The sequence below is a fragment of the Melospiza melodia genome, unplaced genomic scaffold, assembly GCF_035770615.1.
Source record: "Melospiza melodia melodia isolate bMelMel2 unplaced genomic scaffold, bMelMel2.pri scaffold_18, whole genome shotgun sequence".
Classification (NCBI taxonomy): Eukaryota; Metazoa; Chordata; class Aves; order Passeriformes; family Passerellidae; genus Melospiza; species Melospiza melodia.
Window position 1 is genome coordinate 11,074,182 of NW_026948525.1, and position 15,940 is coordinate 11,090,121.

The following is a 15,940-nucleotide window of genomic DNA, read 5'->3' on the forward strand; positions in this document are numbered from 1 at the left end:
AGGCCGTGCAGGGTCACAGTGGCCTCTGTGGTTCCACCAGGACCCAGATTGTCACAATGGACCCCTCGCTTCCACTCAGCCCCACAGTGTCACAATGGCCCCTTGGCTCTGTGCTGCCATGTCGTACAGTGTCGCCATGGTCCTCTTAGTGCCACCAGGCCTTGCAGTGTCACAATGTCCCCTTGCTTCCCCAGGGCCCTGCACTGTCACAATCATCAGAGAACCAGCCAGGCTGCAAAATACCTTGGAGAGCATCAAGTCCAACCTGGGACCCAACACCACTTTGTCACCCAGGCCATGGAACTCAGGGCCACATCCAGTCTTTCCTTAAACACTTCCAGGGATGGTGACTCACCCAACTCCCTGGGCAGCCCAATCCAATGCCCAATTTTGAGGAGAATAATTCCTCATGTCCAGCCTAAATGTTTCCTGGTGCAGCTGAAGGCTGTGTCCTCCTGTCCTGTCACTGTCCCCTGGGAAAAGAGCCCGAGCCCCACCTGTCTGCGCCCTCCTGTCAGGGAGTTGTAGAGTGTGATGAGGTCTCCCCTGAGCCTCCTCTCCTCCAGGATAAACAACCTCAGCTCTCTCAGCCACCTTTCACAAAACTTGTGTTCCAGACTCCTCCCCAGCCTTGTTGCCCTTCTCTGGACACGCTCCAGCCCCTCCATGTCCTTCCGAAATTGGGGGTACCCAGAACTGGACACAGCACTCGAGGTGCTGTCCAAGCAGTGCTCAGCACATGGGAAGAATCCCTGCCCTGCTCCTGCTGGCCGCACCATTCCTGATCCATAGGAGTGCCAGGGTTTATCAGGGAAATTGTGGGGAGGGAGTGGGGGCAAAGTGTTATTGATTGTCAGCCATGAAGGGTCTTGATTTTCATGTGTATTCAGACTGCTTTAGAAGAGTCTGGGGGTCAATATCAATTGGACTTTTCTGATACCAATCTATAAACAGGAAATGAAAACCAAACTTGCATTGTTTTCAATACAGCAGATTCACTTTGAATACTCTTCTGAAATCTGTCTAATTAACCACAGAAGAACTGAAAACATAGATTATTCCCATGGGCTTTTCTTGTTTAGGTGTTTTGAGCAAAAGTTTATGAGCCTTTGTCACTGAATTCCTGAACAGGAAAGCTCAGCAAAGAAGAGGCCTCTGGAGTAGTAAAATCCATCAGCAACCTCCAAGTGGCTAAGGATCCATCCCATTCCGAGCAGCAATGGAAAGAAATGGGCACAGCTTTGCGGCTGCCTCAGCTTTGGCATGAGCCCTGGCCCTGGAGCAGGATCAGCTCTTGAGGTCCCCAAGGCCAGGGCTCTTGTGCTGCCCTGGGCAGATGGGATGGCAGCAGGGGCTGCAGAGCTCTCAGCACCTCAGCCCGAGGGGAGCAGGGCAGCCAGGGAGCCTCCTTTGGCCTTGGCCAAGCACCTTCCCCCACGGTGGGGCTGAGTCCTGTGGCAGCTGCAGCTGCTGCTGTGCCCTTGCCAGGGGCTGAGGCCATGGGGCAGTGGCCAGAGCAGCCTGGCCTGAGCAGAGCTGTGGGGCCAGAGCCGGCTGGGCTGGGCTGGGCTGGGGAGAGGCCCTTGGTGCTGCCCAGAGCTCAGGGCAGCTGGCAGAGCTTGCAGGGAGCTGGGCTGGGCTCAGAGAGCCTGGCCCAGAAACCATCAGTTTCCATCTCAGCCTGGCTGAGCGTGCAGAGACCAAGAAGAGCAGCCCAGGGTCTGCAAGTTCTCTGGGTGGGAGCTGAGCTTGTGAGCCCCTGAGCCCTGCCAAGTGCTGGGGCTGCACCTCCATCTCCAGAGATGTGATAGATGGGAGCAGAGACAAATAATTCCTACTGGATTGTTTCTTGTTTTTGCTTATACAGGTGACCTGGAGTCATATGTAGATGAGCTGTTTTGTTTCAGATAACTCGGGTAAAGTGATAAGAATAATATTTTTAGCTGAAAATAATACTTCACACATAATACACAATAAGAAAGAAGAGACACATAAACAGAAGAGCATCTGAGTTTTTAAGAGTGTGAGACTCATTGATGTCCCAGCAGTCAAACCTGTTCAAATACTTTCCTCAGGGCTTCCTTGAGATGAGAGGTGACCACCAGAGACCAAGGCCAGCCAGAGCTCTATGTCCGGCAGCTTTTGTCTCGGAGAACCCTTGCATACAGGGAATTTTCGAGGGGAGTATCAATTTTGGCTGTGGGCACCTCGAAGGACAAATGGTTCTTTTCCATAGGAAGGAAAGCACTGGGAACCAGTTCTCCAGGGGCTGATGAAAGACAGCCCTCAACATTCCAACATCAGCTGGGCCTGTCAAGTGGGCCCTGGGTGGCCAATCCAGACAGATCTGTTCCATGTTCCCTTGCTTTCATGGCACTGTGCAGTATCACAATGTTCTCCTTGCTTCTGCAGTGTCACAATGGCCCCATGCTTCCATGAGGCCCTGCAGGGTCACAGTGGCCCTTTGGTTCTGTGAGGCCCCACAGGGTCACAATGGTCTCCATGATTCCATGGGGCCTTGCAATTCCACAATGCTCTCCATGGATCCATGGTGCCCCACAGGATCACAACGGCCCTTTGGCACCACGGGGCCCTGAAAAGCAGCAATGGCCTCTTGGCTCCACAAAGCCCTGCTGCTTCACACTGGCCTCTTGGGACCATGCAGCCCAACAGAGCCACAATGATGTCCTTGGTTCCACGAGGCCACACATTTTCACAATGGTCCCTTGGATCCCTGAGGCCCTGAAGTGACATCATGGTTCCACAGGAAGGAAAGCAGGAAGGAAAGCATGGAGCCCCAGTCTTCCAGGAGCTGATAAACAGCAGCCACTAGAGGCCAAGGCCAGATAAATCTGTCCGTCCTGACAGCTTTCATCTGGGAGCAACAAAATAAATATCTTGTATCTCAGGTATAAATATTCTGTATCTCAGATATATGGGATTTTGGGGGAAGAATCCCAATTTCAGCCCATGAGCACCTGGATGAGAAGGCCAGTTCTTTCCCTCAGGAAGGAAAGGACAGAGCCCCAATTTTTCCAGGGCAGATTAGAGGCAATCACCAGAGCCAAATTGAGCCAGGCCTGTCTGTCCTTGCAGCTTTTGTCTGGGAGAAACCCGTGCATGTAGAGAATTTGGGAGAAGAACCAATTTTGTCAGAGCTGTGAGCAGAGGCTGAGGGAGCTGGGCTTGTCCAGCCCAGAGCAGGGAAGGCTGAGGGGCTCCTCATCCCAGCCTGGCAGTGCCAGCGAGGAGGGGATGGAGAACACAGAGCCAGGCTCTTCTCCGGGGCGCCTGGTGGGAGACAAAAGCCAATGGGTGGAAGGGGAAAGAGGGGAGATCAGCCAGGGCATGAGGAGATGAAATGAGTCAGGCTGGTTTCAGCATTTCCTCAACACCAACAGCAGCCTGACCTCCCTTCTCTATTCCCCACTGACAGCTTTGCAAATCAGGAATTGTTCTAGCTGTTCTGTCCTCACTCCAGGACGTGAATCCTGATACAAGAAGTTAATTGTGTTTATATCTATCACAGAACCATGTTTGTGTGAAATAAATTTTAGTTTGGAAATAACTTCTGAATGACGGACTCATCGGACACTGCTGGGACGTTGAACATGGCTCTGGGAAGAGTTTGTAATTGTGTGATTGTTATTAAATTGTATCCTGTTCAGCTGTGGTCTGTTGGCTAGATCCAGTGTGGGCTGGAGATTTGCACAAGGCTGCTCTGAGTGCCAGGGCTTGGATGGGGGAAATGGTGGGGTGGGGGCAGGGACAGAGTCTGATTGATTGTCAGCCATGAGGGGTCATGATTTTCATATCCATTCAAACTGCATGAGGAGGTACTTGGATTAAATGTCAATTGGAGATTGCACTTGTCAATGAATTACTAGTGAAAAAAAAATTACAAGACCTAAAAAAATATTTTCTTGCTGTCTTTTTAATCTCAGGGTATTCACATTGAATAAGCTTCTGAAATCTGACTAATCAACCACAAAAGATCTGAACACTTAAATCAAATTATTCCCAGAGGCTTGACTTGTTAAGGTGTTCTGAATGTTAATGAGCCCTGGGACACTGAATTCCTGCACTGAAAAGCTGAAGCCTCTGGAGCAGGAAAATTCAGCAGCAGCCTCCAAGTTGCTGAGGATGTCAGCAGCCCCCACTGAGGCCATCCCTGCCCAGAGACCGTGGGGGAATGGGCAGACAAGGAGAGCGTCCCTGGGGCTGGGGCAGCACAACTCAGAGGCACCAGCGGCTCCAGCTGGGAAATGGAGTGTGGAATGTGGCTGGGAAAGCCCTGCCTGGGCTGTGCCAAGCAGGACACACAAGCCTGACTCCCATCCCACCAAACAATTCTCTCAATGAGACATTTAAAAGGAATTACAATTATTTGTGTACTCTGAGTTAGATGTACTGGAGAAATGCCTACAAGAGATTCTCAGGAGCTCAAAACAACCAAACAGCCTTTTAGTGGGGACTTTAGAAAATCAGAGAAACTTTGGCAAAAGGTTAAATATGACAGTCAATCAAAACCAAACACTTCTCAAAGCATTAGCTTGGCCCATTCAATTTCACTAACTGTAAGCCTATTCAATTTTAAGTTAATCAAAATTTGCAAGGAGAGAGAAATAGAAGTAGTAGATACACAAAGAGAGAAAGACAAATAAGATACAGAGAAGTACCCACACCCAGATTCCAATGTTGTTCAGATGGAAATTCCAAGGGGAGATATGGTCAAGATGTGTGCTTGCCTTGTGGTCAGCCTTCAATACCCCTTTGTCTCCCTGGGCCCTTCCCTCAGCTGGGAATTGGGCTCATTTGGTCCCTCAGGAGCTGGACTGGGGCTCCAGAGGTGGCTGTGGAGGAGCCTGTGGTGTGCCAGGGCCTGGCAGACACTGCTGGGCTGGGATAGAGGCTCTGGGGGGATTGGGGTTCCAGGGCAGGGCAGGGCTGGGGTTCCAGGGCAGGGTAAGGCTGGACCTGCCCCTTCCTCTCCCACACATGAAATTTTTCTAGCCAACAATCTCCCCCAGTCTGTCACAATAGGCACTCTTGGAGCTGGAACCCAAATTTGGCCATGGGCACCTGGCCAAGGTGGACAGTTCTTTTCCATAGGAAGAGAAGCACAGAACCCCAGTATTTGGAAGGCAAGTGAGATACTCACTGGGCCAAGGCCAGCCAGACTTGTCAGGAATGGCAGATTTTGTCTGGGAACAGTCTTTGGATTTAGGAAATTTTGAAAGTGGAATCCCAATCTTGGCCAGGGTTACCTGGAGAAAGCAGGACAGTTCTCTTGCATGGGAAGGTAAGCAGAAAGCCTTGCCCAGTATTTTGTGGATAGAGGGGAGGTGAGCCCCATGAAACCATTGCCAGCCAATCTTGTCCTGGCAATATTCCTATGTGAACAACCACTGGATATAAGGAAATTTGGAGGTGAAATTCCAATTCTGGCCATGGGTGCCTGTAGCAGAAGGACAGTTCTTTTCCATAGGAAGTAAAGTACAGAGCCCCAGTGTTTCAGCAGCAGATGAGGAGAGACCCTCAACATGCCAAGGTCAGCTGGACTGCTCAGGCAGTATATGGGAGGCTAAACCATCCAAACCTGTTCTGTGTTCCCTTGGTTTTATGGGGCCCCATAGTGTCACAATGATGCCGTTGATTACAAGAAGACCTGCAGTGTCACAATGGACTCATGGTTCAATGGGGTATCACAGCGTCACAGTGGCTGCAAGGTTCATAAGGCCCTGTAGTGTGACAATGGTCCCAAAAATTCCACGAGCCCTTGCAGTGTCACAATGGTCTCTGTGGTTCCACAGGCCCCACAATGTCACGTGACTCCTCTGTTCCATGAGCCCTGCAATGTCACAATGGACCTTTGGATTCTGAAGGTTTGCAGTGTCACAATGGTCTCCTTTGGCTCCACAGTGTCCCAATGGGCCACTGATGACTGGAGGCCCCTCTGTGTCACCCTGGAGCTTTGGTTCCATGCATCCCTGCAGTGTCACAAAGGTCTCTTGGTTTCACAAGGCCCCACAGTATCACAATGGTCCTCTTGGTGCTGTAGGGACCCCCCAGCGTCACAATGGTCTCACTGGTGCCATGAGGCCTCACAGTGTCACAATGCCTTGTTTATTTCATGGGGCCTCATAGTGTCACAATGGTCTCCATGATCCCTCAGAGTCACAATGGTTTCCCTGGTGCCATGGTGCCCTACAGTGTCACAATGGCCCCTTGGTTCCATGTGGCCCCACAGTGTCACAAGGGTCCCTTGGTTCCATGGGCCCTGTGCTGCTGCATTCCCCCTGTCCCCTTCTCAGGCCGCCCTGCCAGCTGAGAAATGCTCCTTGGGCCTGGGCCTTGGCCAACAGCCCCTCGGCTCAGCTCCTCTGCAGCTCATCACAAACACTGTCTGCTCCAGCCACTGCTGCTGCCCAACCAGCTCCTGGCTTCTGAAGGAGCAGCTCTGGGAACTGTTTCTGTTCTCTCAGTGGCACAACATCCCTGTTCTCACACTGGCAAAGAAAGCTGTTTATGCCAAGGGCGGTGCCAGGATGACTTAACCTTACCTACATTGCCTGTAGGTAAGGTTAAGTCACAAGATCTAAGTGAAGTTAAACACTGCTAAGAGTTGTTGTTTCCCAAGTTGTTATGTTTAATATAAGTTAAAAGCTGAGTTAAATACTGTTAAATGTGAATCCTCTGTTAAATTGCAAAGTCATAGGTTACAACTAAGATTAAATCCTGCTAAATGCTGGTTTTTGCTAAATTGTGAAATTGAAGGTATCAGTTAAGGTTAAGGTATAAATTAAGTCCTGTTAAGTTTGAGCTCTGTTAAGCTTTTGGGCCATATTCCTTTCATCCTTGCCCTCACTGTCCTTGTGTCACACACACACACACACACACACACACACACACACACACACACACACACACACACACACAGAGGGACAGTTCTTGGTTGATTTCTGGTTTGATTGCCTGGATTTTGTTTGGTTTTGCTGTTTCTTTGTTTCCTTGGTGTGCCTGAAGTGTCCAGTCAGGAGCAGAGTGACTCTTGTCAAGGAACTTTGTGCTGCTGTCCCTTAATATTAAATCTGGTTTTTGCTGATCCCTTGCTGGGGATTTTTTCAGCACTCTCAAGGCCTCATTCGTAACGGTGAAGGAGCCCTGGCCCAGGCTCTGGCCCTGGGGGACACGGGGATGCTGCTGGGGGATCCCTGCCCCCTGTGCCAGCCCCATGGCCCCTGCCCCCGTACCTGTGTCAGGCTCTGGGGTCGATCTCGTGGAACATCCTCTGGGGGAGGCTGCGGCGAGGGGTGTGGGGGGACCCGGGGGGACAGGGGACCCCGCTGTGCATGAGCAGGGTTGGACTGCTCTGGGGGGAACTGTGAGGGGGGCTGGGGCAGAGTGACCTCCCCAGTGATCTCACACAGCCCCTGTGATGTCATTCACCTCCCTGTGATGACACACACACCCTGTGATGTCACTCCCCATCTGTGACTGATGTCACACAGCCATCTGTGACCTGTTACACAGCCCCCTGTGATGTCACATGGCCCTTATGATGTCACACGGCCCCTGTGATGTCACACAACCTTGGTTCAGTGCTGGGCAGCCTCATCCCCATCCCAGCATGGGTCTCTCCCTCCTGCCCCATCCCTCAGCCGGTGGTGCCCTTGGGTCGCTGGGCCTTGGCTTCCTCTTCTCCCTGGGCATCCCGTGCTGCCCGCCCGCCCAGGGTGTCCTGGGGAGCTGCTGCCCCTGAGCCAGGGGCTCTGCTCTGCTGCTCTGGGCACCCCAGGGCTTCCAAAACACCCCACGGCCAGGGCAGGCCCCGAGTGTCACCATGTCCCCTTGGTTCCATCAGGCTCTGCAGTGTCACAGTGCTCCCTGCGCTCCCTGAGGCACCACATCACCCAGCCCAGGCCATTGCCGGGGTTCCAGTCAGTCCCAGTATGATCCCAGTGACTCCCAGTCTCTCCCAGTATATCCCAGTTGTCCCCAGCATGCTCCCAGTCACTCCCACTTCCTCCCAGTTGATTCCAGCATGATTCCAGTCAGTCTCAGTACGGTTCCAGTTGCTCCCAGTGTATCCCAGGAGTTCCCAACACACTGTAAACTGCCCTCAGCATGCTCCTACTCACTCCCAGTGGGATTCTAGTCCCCATCTGTATTGTTCCAGTTGCCTCCACCATGGTTCCAGTTGCTCCCAAATTCCTCCCAATATGATCCCAGTTGCACCCACTTGCCCCAGTATAGTCCCAGTCACTGCCAATAAGATCTCAGTCACCCCCAGTATTGACACAGTCACTCCCAGTGGCTCCCAGTTTCCCCCTCAACGTGGTCCCAGCTGTTCCCAGTGTTGTCCCGTCCAGTATTGTTCCAGACACTACCAGTATATCCCAGTTGCCCCCAGCATGCTCATTCCCAATCACTCCAGTTGCCCCAGTATGATTCCAGTTGCCCCCAGGATGACCTCATTCATTCCCAGTCACCCCAGTTGCCCCCAGTATGCACCCATCATTCTCAATTGTTCCCAGTAGCCCTCAGTGTGCTTCCAGTCACTCCCAGTATTTCCATGTCTGTGCTCCAAGTGCTGCTCCCAGCCCTGATCCATGGGGATGGGAATGTCCTGCTCCCTTGCCGGGGCAGGGTCACACCTGAGCCAGATGTGCAGGGTGGGACCTTGCCCTGACCCCAAGCACTGTCGCAGCTGCAGGATCTGCTTCCCATCGGCCTCTTCGTCCTCCAGCCCTGAGCCCAGCCTGGTGCTGAACAAAGGGGCTGGGCCAAGGTCATCCCCTGGCAGGGGCTGCTCAGCCCCTCTGCCCCCTCCCCAAATTCCCTCTAGGGGAGCAGGAGCTGGGGCAGGAGCCCTGTGGGGAGGGACAAGGGGGTGACACTGGGATGGGGGGATCACACACGCTCTGGGCACGCACAGTCCCTGGGGACCCCCCCCTCACCTTCTCCTGCAGCACCAGGAGGATGAACCCCAACATGGAGCCCCTGACTGCTGGCAGTATTTTGTGGGGTGGGGTCTGGTGGCAGCTTTGGGGTTCTGGGGGATCACGACCACCCAAAAACCCCCTCCCAACCCCATAGCCACTCCTGCACCCCTCCAACCACCCCACAGCTCCAGGCTAGGACATCCCCAACCACTCCCTGCAACATAAATGTCCCCAAAAATCACAAAACCCCTTTCCATCTTCCCCAAGACCCACCTAAATTCTCTCCATAACATGCAGCTCTGCCAACACACAAAACCCCTCACAACCCTGGGTGGGGGGAACCCGGCCTGGGCAAAAGGAGAGGCAAACTGGGCAAACTGGGGGCTGCACATCCAAACTGGGCCTTGCTGGGGACCCTGCTTGGGACTGCCAGCTTTTGGGTCTCCTCTTGGGAGATCCAGGAGGGGGAAACACAGAGACGGGTGGGGAGTGGAATCACTGGGAGGGACTGGTTTGTACTGAGATCATACTGGGAGCAGCTGGGCCCATGCCTGGGGAGACTATAATCACACTGAGAGAGACTGGGATCATTCTGGGATATACTGGGAATTAGTGTGATTATGCTAGGGTGACCAGGAGCAGCTGTGAGCAACTGGGATCATGCAAGGAGCAACTGGGAGGAACTGGGAGTCACTGGGTGCATGCTGGGGGTGTTTGGAAGCAACTGGGCTCATACTGAGATGAACTGGGATCATGCTAGTGATGACCGGGATTGGACTCACTGGCAGGGAGTGCGACTACACTGAGGCTGACTGGGAGTGGTTGGGAGCAACTGGGATCATGCTGAAAAGAACTGGGAGTGACCTGGACTATGCTGGAAGGAACTGGGGTACACTGGGAGAGACTGGGAGTGACTGGAACAAAAGTGAGGGTGAAAGGGAGCAACTGTAACCATGTGGAGCACAACTGGTTCATACTGGCAGGGACTGGGAACACACTGGGGTCATCTCTGGATCGTACTGGGAAGGACTGGACTAATACTGGGAGAGTCTGAGAGTGACTGGGAACACACCCTGCACGTCATCCTCCATACTGGGGGGGACTGGGAGCAACTGGGAACAACTGGGAACACGCTGGGAACAAATGGCATCATACTGGGACTGACTGTGTTGATCTAGCTGGAGGCAACTGGGACCATACTGGGAGTGATTGGAAGTTACTGGGATTATACTGGGACCACACTGTGACTGCTGGCATGTGACAAGGATCCTACTGGAGCTTACTGGGCTCATATTGGTGTTGAAAGGGAGAAACCAAGATCACACTTTGGGTTACTGGGAGCAACTGAGAGAAACTGGGATCATGCTACAAGCAAACTGGAGGAACTGAGAATGACTGGATGCATGCTGGAGGCAACTGGGATATACTGGGTGTGACTGGGATCATACTGGAGTAACAAGCACCTTACTGGGATCACTGGGAGTGTCTGGGAATGACCACGGACATGCTGAGGGCAACTGGTGTATACTGGGAGTGTCTGTAATCACACTGGGGATGACTGGGAACACACTGGGAACAATGGGGACCGTGCTGGGGAGAACTGGGACCACAAACTGGGAGAAACTGGGAGTGAGTGGGAGTGACTGGGTCTACACTGGGGGCAACTGGGCATGACTTGCACCATGCTGGGAGGAACTGGGATCATATCGGGAGTGACTGGGACCATACTGGGGGCAAATAGGATCACACTGGGAGGAACAGGGAGCAACCGGAACCATGCTGGGGGCAACTGGGGTCCTAGTGGGATCACAGTGGAAGAGGCTGGGCCCATGCTGGGATTGATTGGGATCATACTGGATCTTACTTGGAGCAACTGGGACTGCACTGAGGGTGACTGGGAGTGGCTGTGAGCAACTGGGATCAGGCTGGAAGCAACTGAGGACAACTGGGACTGACTGAGAACATAGTGGGAGCAACTGGGATACACTGGGAGAGACTGAAACCACACTGGGGTAAATGGGAGCAACTGGAACTATACTGGATGATAATGGGAGCAGCTGTGCCCATGCTGGGGTGATACTGGAACTGACTGCCATCATACTGGGATTGACAGGAATAGTACTGGGAGTATCTGAGAGTGGCTGGATTCATACTGGAACCAAACTGGGAGTGACTGGAAAGGTGTTGGCTGTGACTGGAACCATGCTGGAGGTGACTGGGAGCAACTGGACTCACACTGGGAGTGACAGGGAGTCACTCTGGGCATGACTGGAATCATACTGGGAGGATCTGGGATGGACTGGGATCATACTGGGGGTGGTTGTAACCATACTGGGAGTGACTGGGTGCAACTGGGATCATCCTGGGAACCATTGAGATTACAGCAGATGAGAATGGATCCTGACTGGGGGGTACTGGGAGCTACTGGGACCATGCTGGGAGGAAAATGTGGACATACTAGGAGAGACTGGGATCATACTGGGGGTGGCTGTAACCATACTGGGAGTGACTGGGTGCAACTGGGATCATCCTGGGAACCACTGAGATTACTGCAGATGAGAATGGATCCTGACTGGGGGTTACTGGGAGCTACTGGGCCCATGCTGGGAGGAAAATGTGGCACAGTGGGAGCAACTGGGATCATTTGGAAGGTACTGAAACCATGCTGAGGGGACTGAGACTATAACTGGGATCATATTGGGAGCAACTAAGACCTTACTTCAGGAAACTGCCAGAAACTGAAATCATACTGGAAGAAACTGGGAGGAACTGGGAAAGACAGGGATCATTCTGAGCTAACCAGAACATTACTGTGCACACTGGGATATACTGGGAGTGTCTGTGACCATACTGGGTGGACTGGAACCACACTGCAAACAGCTGGGACCATGCTGGGGGCAACTGGCAGTGAGTGGGACCATGCTGAGAGGGACTGGGACTATTCGAGGGACAACTGGGATCACACTGGGAGGAACTGGGAACAACTGGGACTATTCTGGCAGCAGCTGGGATCATACTGGGATCACAGTGGGAGCAGCTGGGTCCATGTTGGCTGAGACTGGGATCAAAATGAGGGTGACTGGAATCATACTGGGATTGACTGGGAGTGGCTGTGAGCAAGTGAAATTAGGCTGAAAGCCACTGGGAGGAAGTGGCAGTGACTAGGAGCATGCTGGGTGTGACTGGGATCATACTGGGAGTTTCTGGGACTATACTAGGGGCAACTGGGAGAATGGGGAACACACTGGATGAAAGTGGGAGCAACTGGGCGCAAATGGGACCATGTTGGGTACAAATTGCATCATAATGAGGAATGGCTGGGAGTGCCTGGGCTCATACTGGGAAGAAGAGGGATCCTGCCAGGAGTGAGGGGAAGTGAGCAGGATCATCCTGGGAGTGACAAGTAAACTGGAAGCACACAGGGGCGACAACTGGGCTCATGCTGGGAGCAGGGCTCCTGGACAGGATGGAGGCAGGGGCCAAACCCAACAAGGTGAGGTTTAACAAGTCCAAGTGCTGGGTCCTGCACTTTGGCCACAGTAAACCCTGCAGCAATACAGGCTGGGGACAGAGTGGCTGGACAGCAGCCAGGCAGAAAGGGACCTGCAGGGACTGATGGAGAGCAGGCTGGACAGGAGCCAGCAGTGTGCCCAGGTGGCCAAGAAGGCCAATGGCTCCTGGCCTGGATCAGGAATGATGCAGCCAGCAGGAGCAGGACAGGGATTGTTCCCCTGTGCTCAGCACTGCTTGGGCAGCACCTCAAGTGCTGTTTGCAGTTCTGGTGCCCCCAATTTAGGAAGGACATGGAGGGGCTGGAGGGTGTCCAGAGAAGGGACACAATGCTGGGAGGGGTCTGGAGCACAGCTGAGGGAGCTGGGGTTGTCTTTCCTGGAGAAGAGGAGGTTCAGAAGACACAAGGCAGTGGCAGGGGAAAGATTGGATTGATGATCTCCGAGCTCTTTTCCAACATTGCTGATTCTGGGATCCTCTGGAAACACCCTTGGAGAAGTTGCAGCATGAGCCCAGGGCCTCCTTTTCAGGAGCTCCAGCAGCCCAGGTGCCTCAGCTTTTCCTGGCAGCCCCAAAGCCCATCCTGTCAGTCCTGCAGAGCCTCTGCAGCTCCTCCTCATTGCCCAGAACAGGGAGCCCCAGAGCCAGACACAGCAGCCCAGATGTGCCCCCCTGGCCTGGGGTGCCTCTGGCAAGGGAGCAGCACCAGGCACTGCAGGAGCCTGCAGACAATTCCTGCAGCGCTTGTAGGATGATCCTGCTGCCCAAGGGACGTTCCCATGGTGCGAAGTCAGGAACTGCAATGGGGAGTGGGGCCAGAGAGGAAAGGGCAAACAGGGATGGGCTCCTTGGAGGGGAGGGAACAGGGATGGGCAGTAGGAAGAAATCTGGATCAGGAAAGAGGAAGGAAAGCAAAGGTGAAGGCAGGGAAATGCTCGGGGCAGTTTGGGAGTGGCTGCCAGGCAGCCCTGGCTCTGAGCAACAGCATCTGCAGTGGCACAGGAAACTCCCAGCAGATGGGAACAAACTTTCTGGCTGACTGCAGAGGCCAGGACAAAGCTGAGTGGTTTCCCTGGTGTCCCCAGCCCTTGCTGGCCCCAGGGGCTGATGGCATTTGTGCTCCCTCAGGTTCATGTCCCCACACCAACAGCATGGGGGTGCTCCCCCTGCTCTGTGCAATGCAAACAGGGGCTGCTGAGCCAGTGCTGCTGTGTCTGTGCCTGCAAGGATGGGGCACCTGTGTGAGCTGGGGGAGAGACCAGGGCTGCAGAGGGGGGATGTTGTTGGCAGCTCCATCAGGACGCTCTGGGATGCTGCCCTGGGCTGTCCAGCGCACTGGGGATGGATCAGCCCCTGCTCTGCTGCTCCTTCCCATCTCCCCCAGGGCCCTTGTAGAGCCCCAGCCATGTTGTTTGCCCCCAGCCTGCCCACGGCCAGCCTGGGGCTGCTCACGGGGCTTTTCTGTGCTGAGCATTGGCCTGGCTGTGTCCTTGAGAGAGCCTGGGCAAGGAGCCTGGAGCCCCTAGTCCCTGGCCTGAGGCGTCAGCGCTGCCCCAGCAGTGCCCATGGCCTGTCCCTGCTGCAGTCCCGGCACTGCCAACCCCAGGACTGTGCCCAGCCCTGAGAGCACTCAGGCCCTACAGCAACACCAGGGCCACCAGGGCAGTGGGGCAAGGCCACGGCAGCAGCACTGGCAACACCAAGTGCTGCTGCTGCTGCTGGGCACAGCTGCTGTGCCAGCACTGATCTGCCCCCAGCTCTGCACACAGACATTGCTGCTGCAGCTCCAGAGAAGGCAACAAGAGGGGGAACTCTGGTTAAAACTTTGCTTGGAGATCCTTTACTTCCTTTAGAGCCACTGAGAGCACAGCTCCTCATTGACACAATCTGGGGCCACAGCAAAGGTGGAGAGAAATGAAATGAGAAATGGCAAAACCAGTAGCACTTCATTTGGACAATACTAAAAATAAAAAAAGAATGAGAATAATAAACCAACCACCATACGCAAGAAGAACAATGAAAGATTACATTGATTTCAAGTGATTTGCAGAAATTGGCAAGCAGTTTAATGTTTCTGATATAGTCCAGTCACCAATCTCCACACTGCAGCCTTGAGCTCCTGGTTTCTCAGGCTGTAGATGAGGGGATTCAGGGCTGGAGGCACCACCGAATACAGAACTGACAGGGCCAGATCAAGGAATGGGGAGGAGATGGAGGGGGGCTTCAGGTAGGCAAAAAAGCCAGTGCTGAGAAACAGGGAGACAACAGCCAGGTGAGGGAGGCAGGTGGAAAAGGCTTTGTGCCGTCCCTGCTCAGAGGGGATCCTCAGCACAGCCCTGAAGATCTGCACATAGGAGAAAACAATGAACACAAAGCAGCTTGAGGCTACACAGACACTTAGAGCAAGAAGCCCAAGTTCCCTGAGGTAGGATTTGGAGCAGGAGAGCTTGAGGATCTGGGGGATTTCACAGAAGAACTGGTCCAGGGCATTGCCATGGCACAGGGGCAGGGAAAATGTATTGGCTGTGTGCAGCAGTGAGTAGAGAAAGGCACTGGTCCAGGCAGCTGCTGCCATGTGGGCACAAGCTCTGCTGCCCAGGAGGGTCCCGTAGTGCAGGGGTTTGCAGATGGACACGTAGCGGTCGTAGCACATGATGGTCAGGAGGGAAAGCTCTGCTGAGATAAAGAACATAAAAAAGAAGAGCTGAGCAGCACATCCTTTGTAGGAGATGTTCCTGGTGTCCCAGAGGGAATTGTGCATGGCTTTGGGGACAGTGGTGCAGATCATACCCAGGTCGCTGAGGGCCAGGTTGAGTAGGAAGAAGAACATGGGTGTGTGCAGGTGGTGGCCGCAGGCTACGGCGCTGATGATGAGGCCGTTGCCCAGGAGGGCAGCCAGGGAGATGCCCAGCAAGAGGCAGAAGTGCAGGAGCTGCAGCTGCCGCATGTCTGCCAATGCCAGCAGGAGGAAGTGGCTGATGGAGCTGCTGTTGGACATTTGATTTCTCTGGCTATTGGGAGCTGTTCATGGAGAAAAGTCAGTGACCGGTTAGGAGAAACTTCTTCCAGCAAAATCAAAGCCTTTTTCCACAAACCCTTCTCCTGTAACACTCTGACACCCTTTTCAATTTCCAGAAGATTTTTCTTCAGCTCCAAGTTTGGAGCCCTGGCTGGTGCTGCCTGAGTGGGACTTCAGGTTTAGGGTAGGTACACACAGAGGTTTTTATAGTTCAGCCTTGCTGTGCAGACATAGGAGGGGCACAGGGACCTGTCCTTTTGTTCTTCTTTGAATCTCTGTTAACACAGACAGCCCTGTCAGCATCTGCCCTCCCACTGCCAGAGAACAGGAATGGTAAAGTCTCTTAAAATGTACTAGTGTTATTTACAGCTTTTCTTCATCTCCCCTGCTGACTATTTTTGGATGTCAGAAACTCTCTGCATTTCTGCTGCCCTCAGGGAGAACAGTGAGTTCTCTGAGGCAAGGT

General features: G+C 53.6%; 2 protein-coding genes across 2 annotated transcripts in view; both read right to left on the reverse strand.

Moving 5' to 3' along the window:
- The window catches only part of LOC134433373 (olfactory receptor 14J1-like), a gene marked incomplete at its 5' end in the record, with an annotated part of 36,509 nt that extends 21,437 nt beyond the window's left edge, over positions 1 to 15,072 (reverse strand). Inside the window, one exon of the mRNA XM_063182228.1 lies at positions 14,611 to 15,072. Coding sequence (XP_063038298.1) covers positions 14,611 to 15,072 — 462 coding nt within the window. The remainder of the gene's footprint in view (positions 1 to 14,610) is intronic.
- A 3-nt stretch (positions 15,073 to 15,075) lies between these two features.
- On the reverse strand, positions 15,076 to 15,453 carry LOC134433455 (olfactory receptor 14I1-like; the record flags this gene model as incomplete). Its single annotated transcript, XM_063182308.1, has 1 exon — positions 15,076 to 15,453. A coding segment is annotated over exon 1 (378 nt), but the record flags the coding sequence as incomplete, so codon positions are not given.
- Between the last annotated feature and the right edge of the window lie 487 nt (positions 15,454 to 15,940).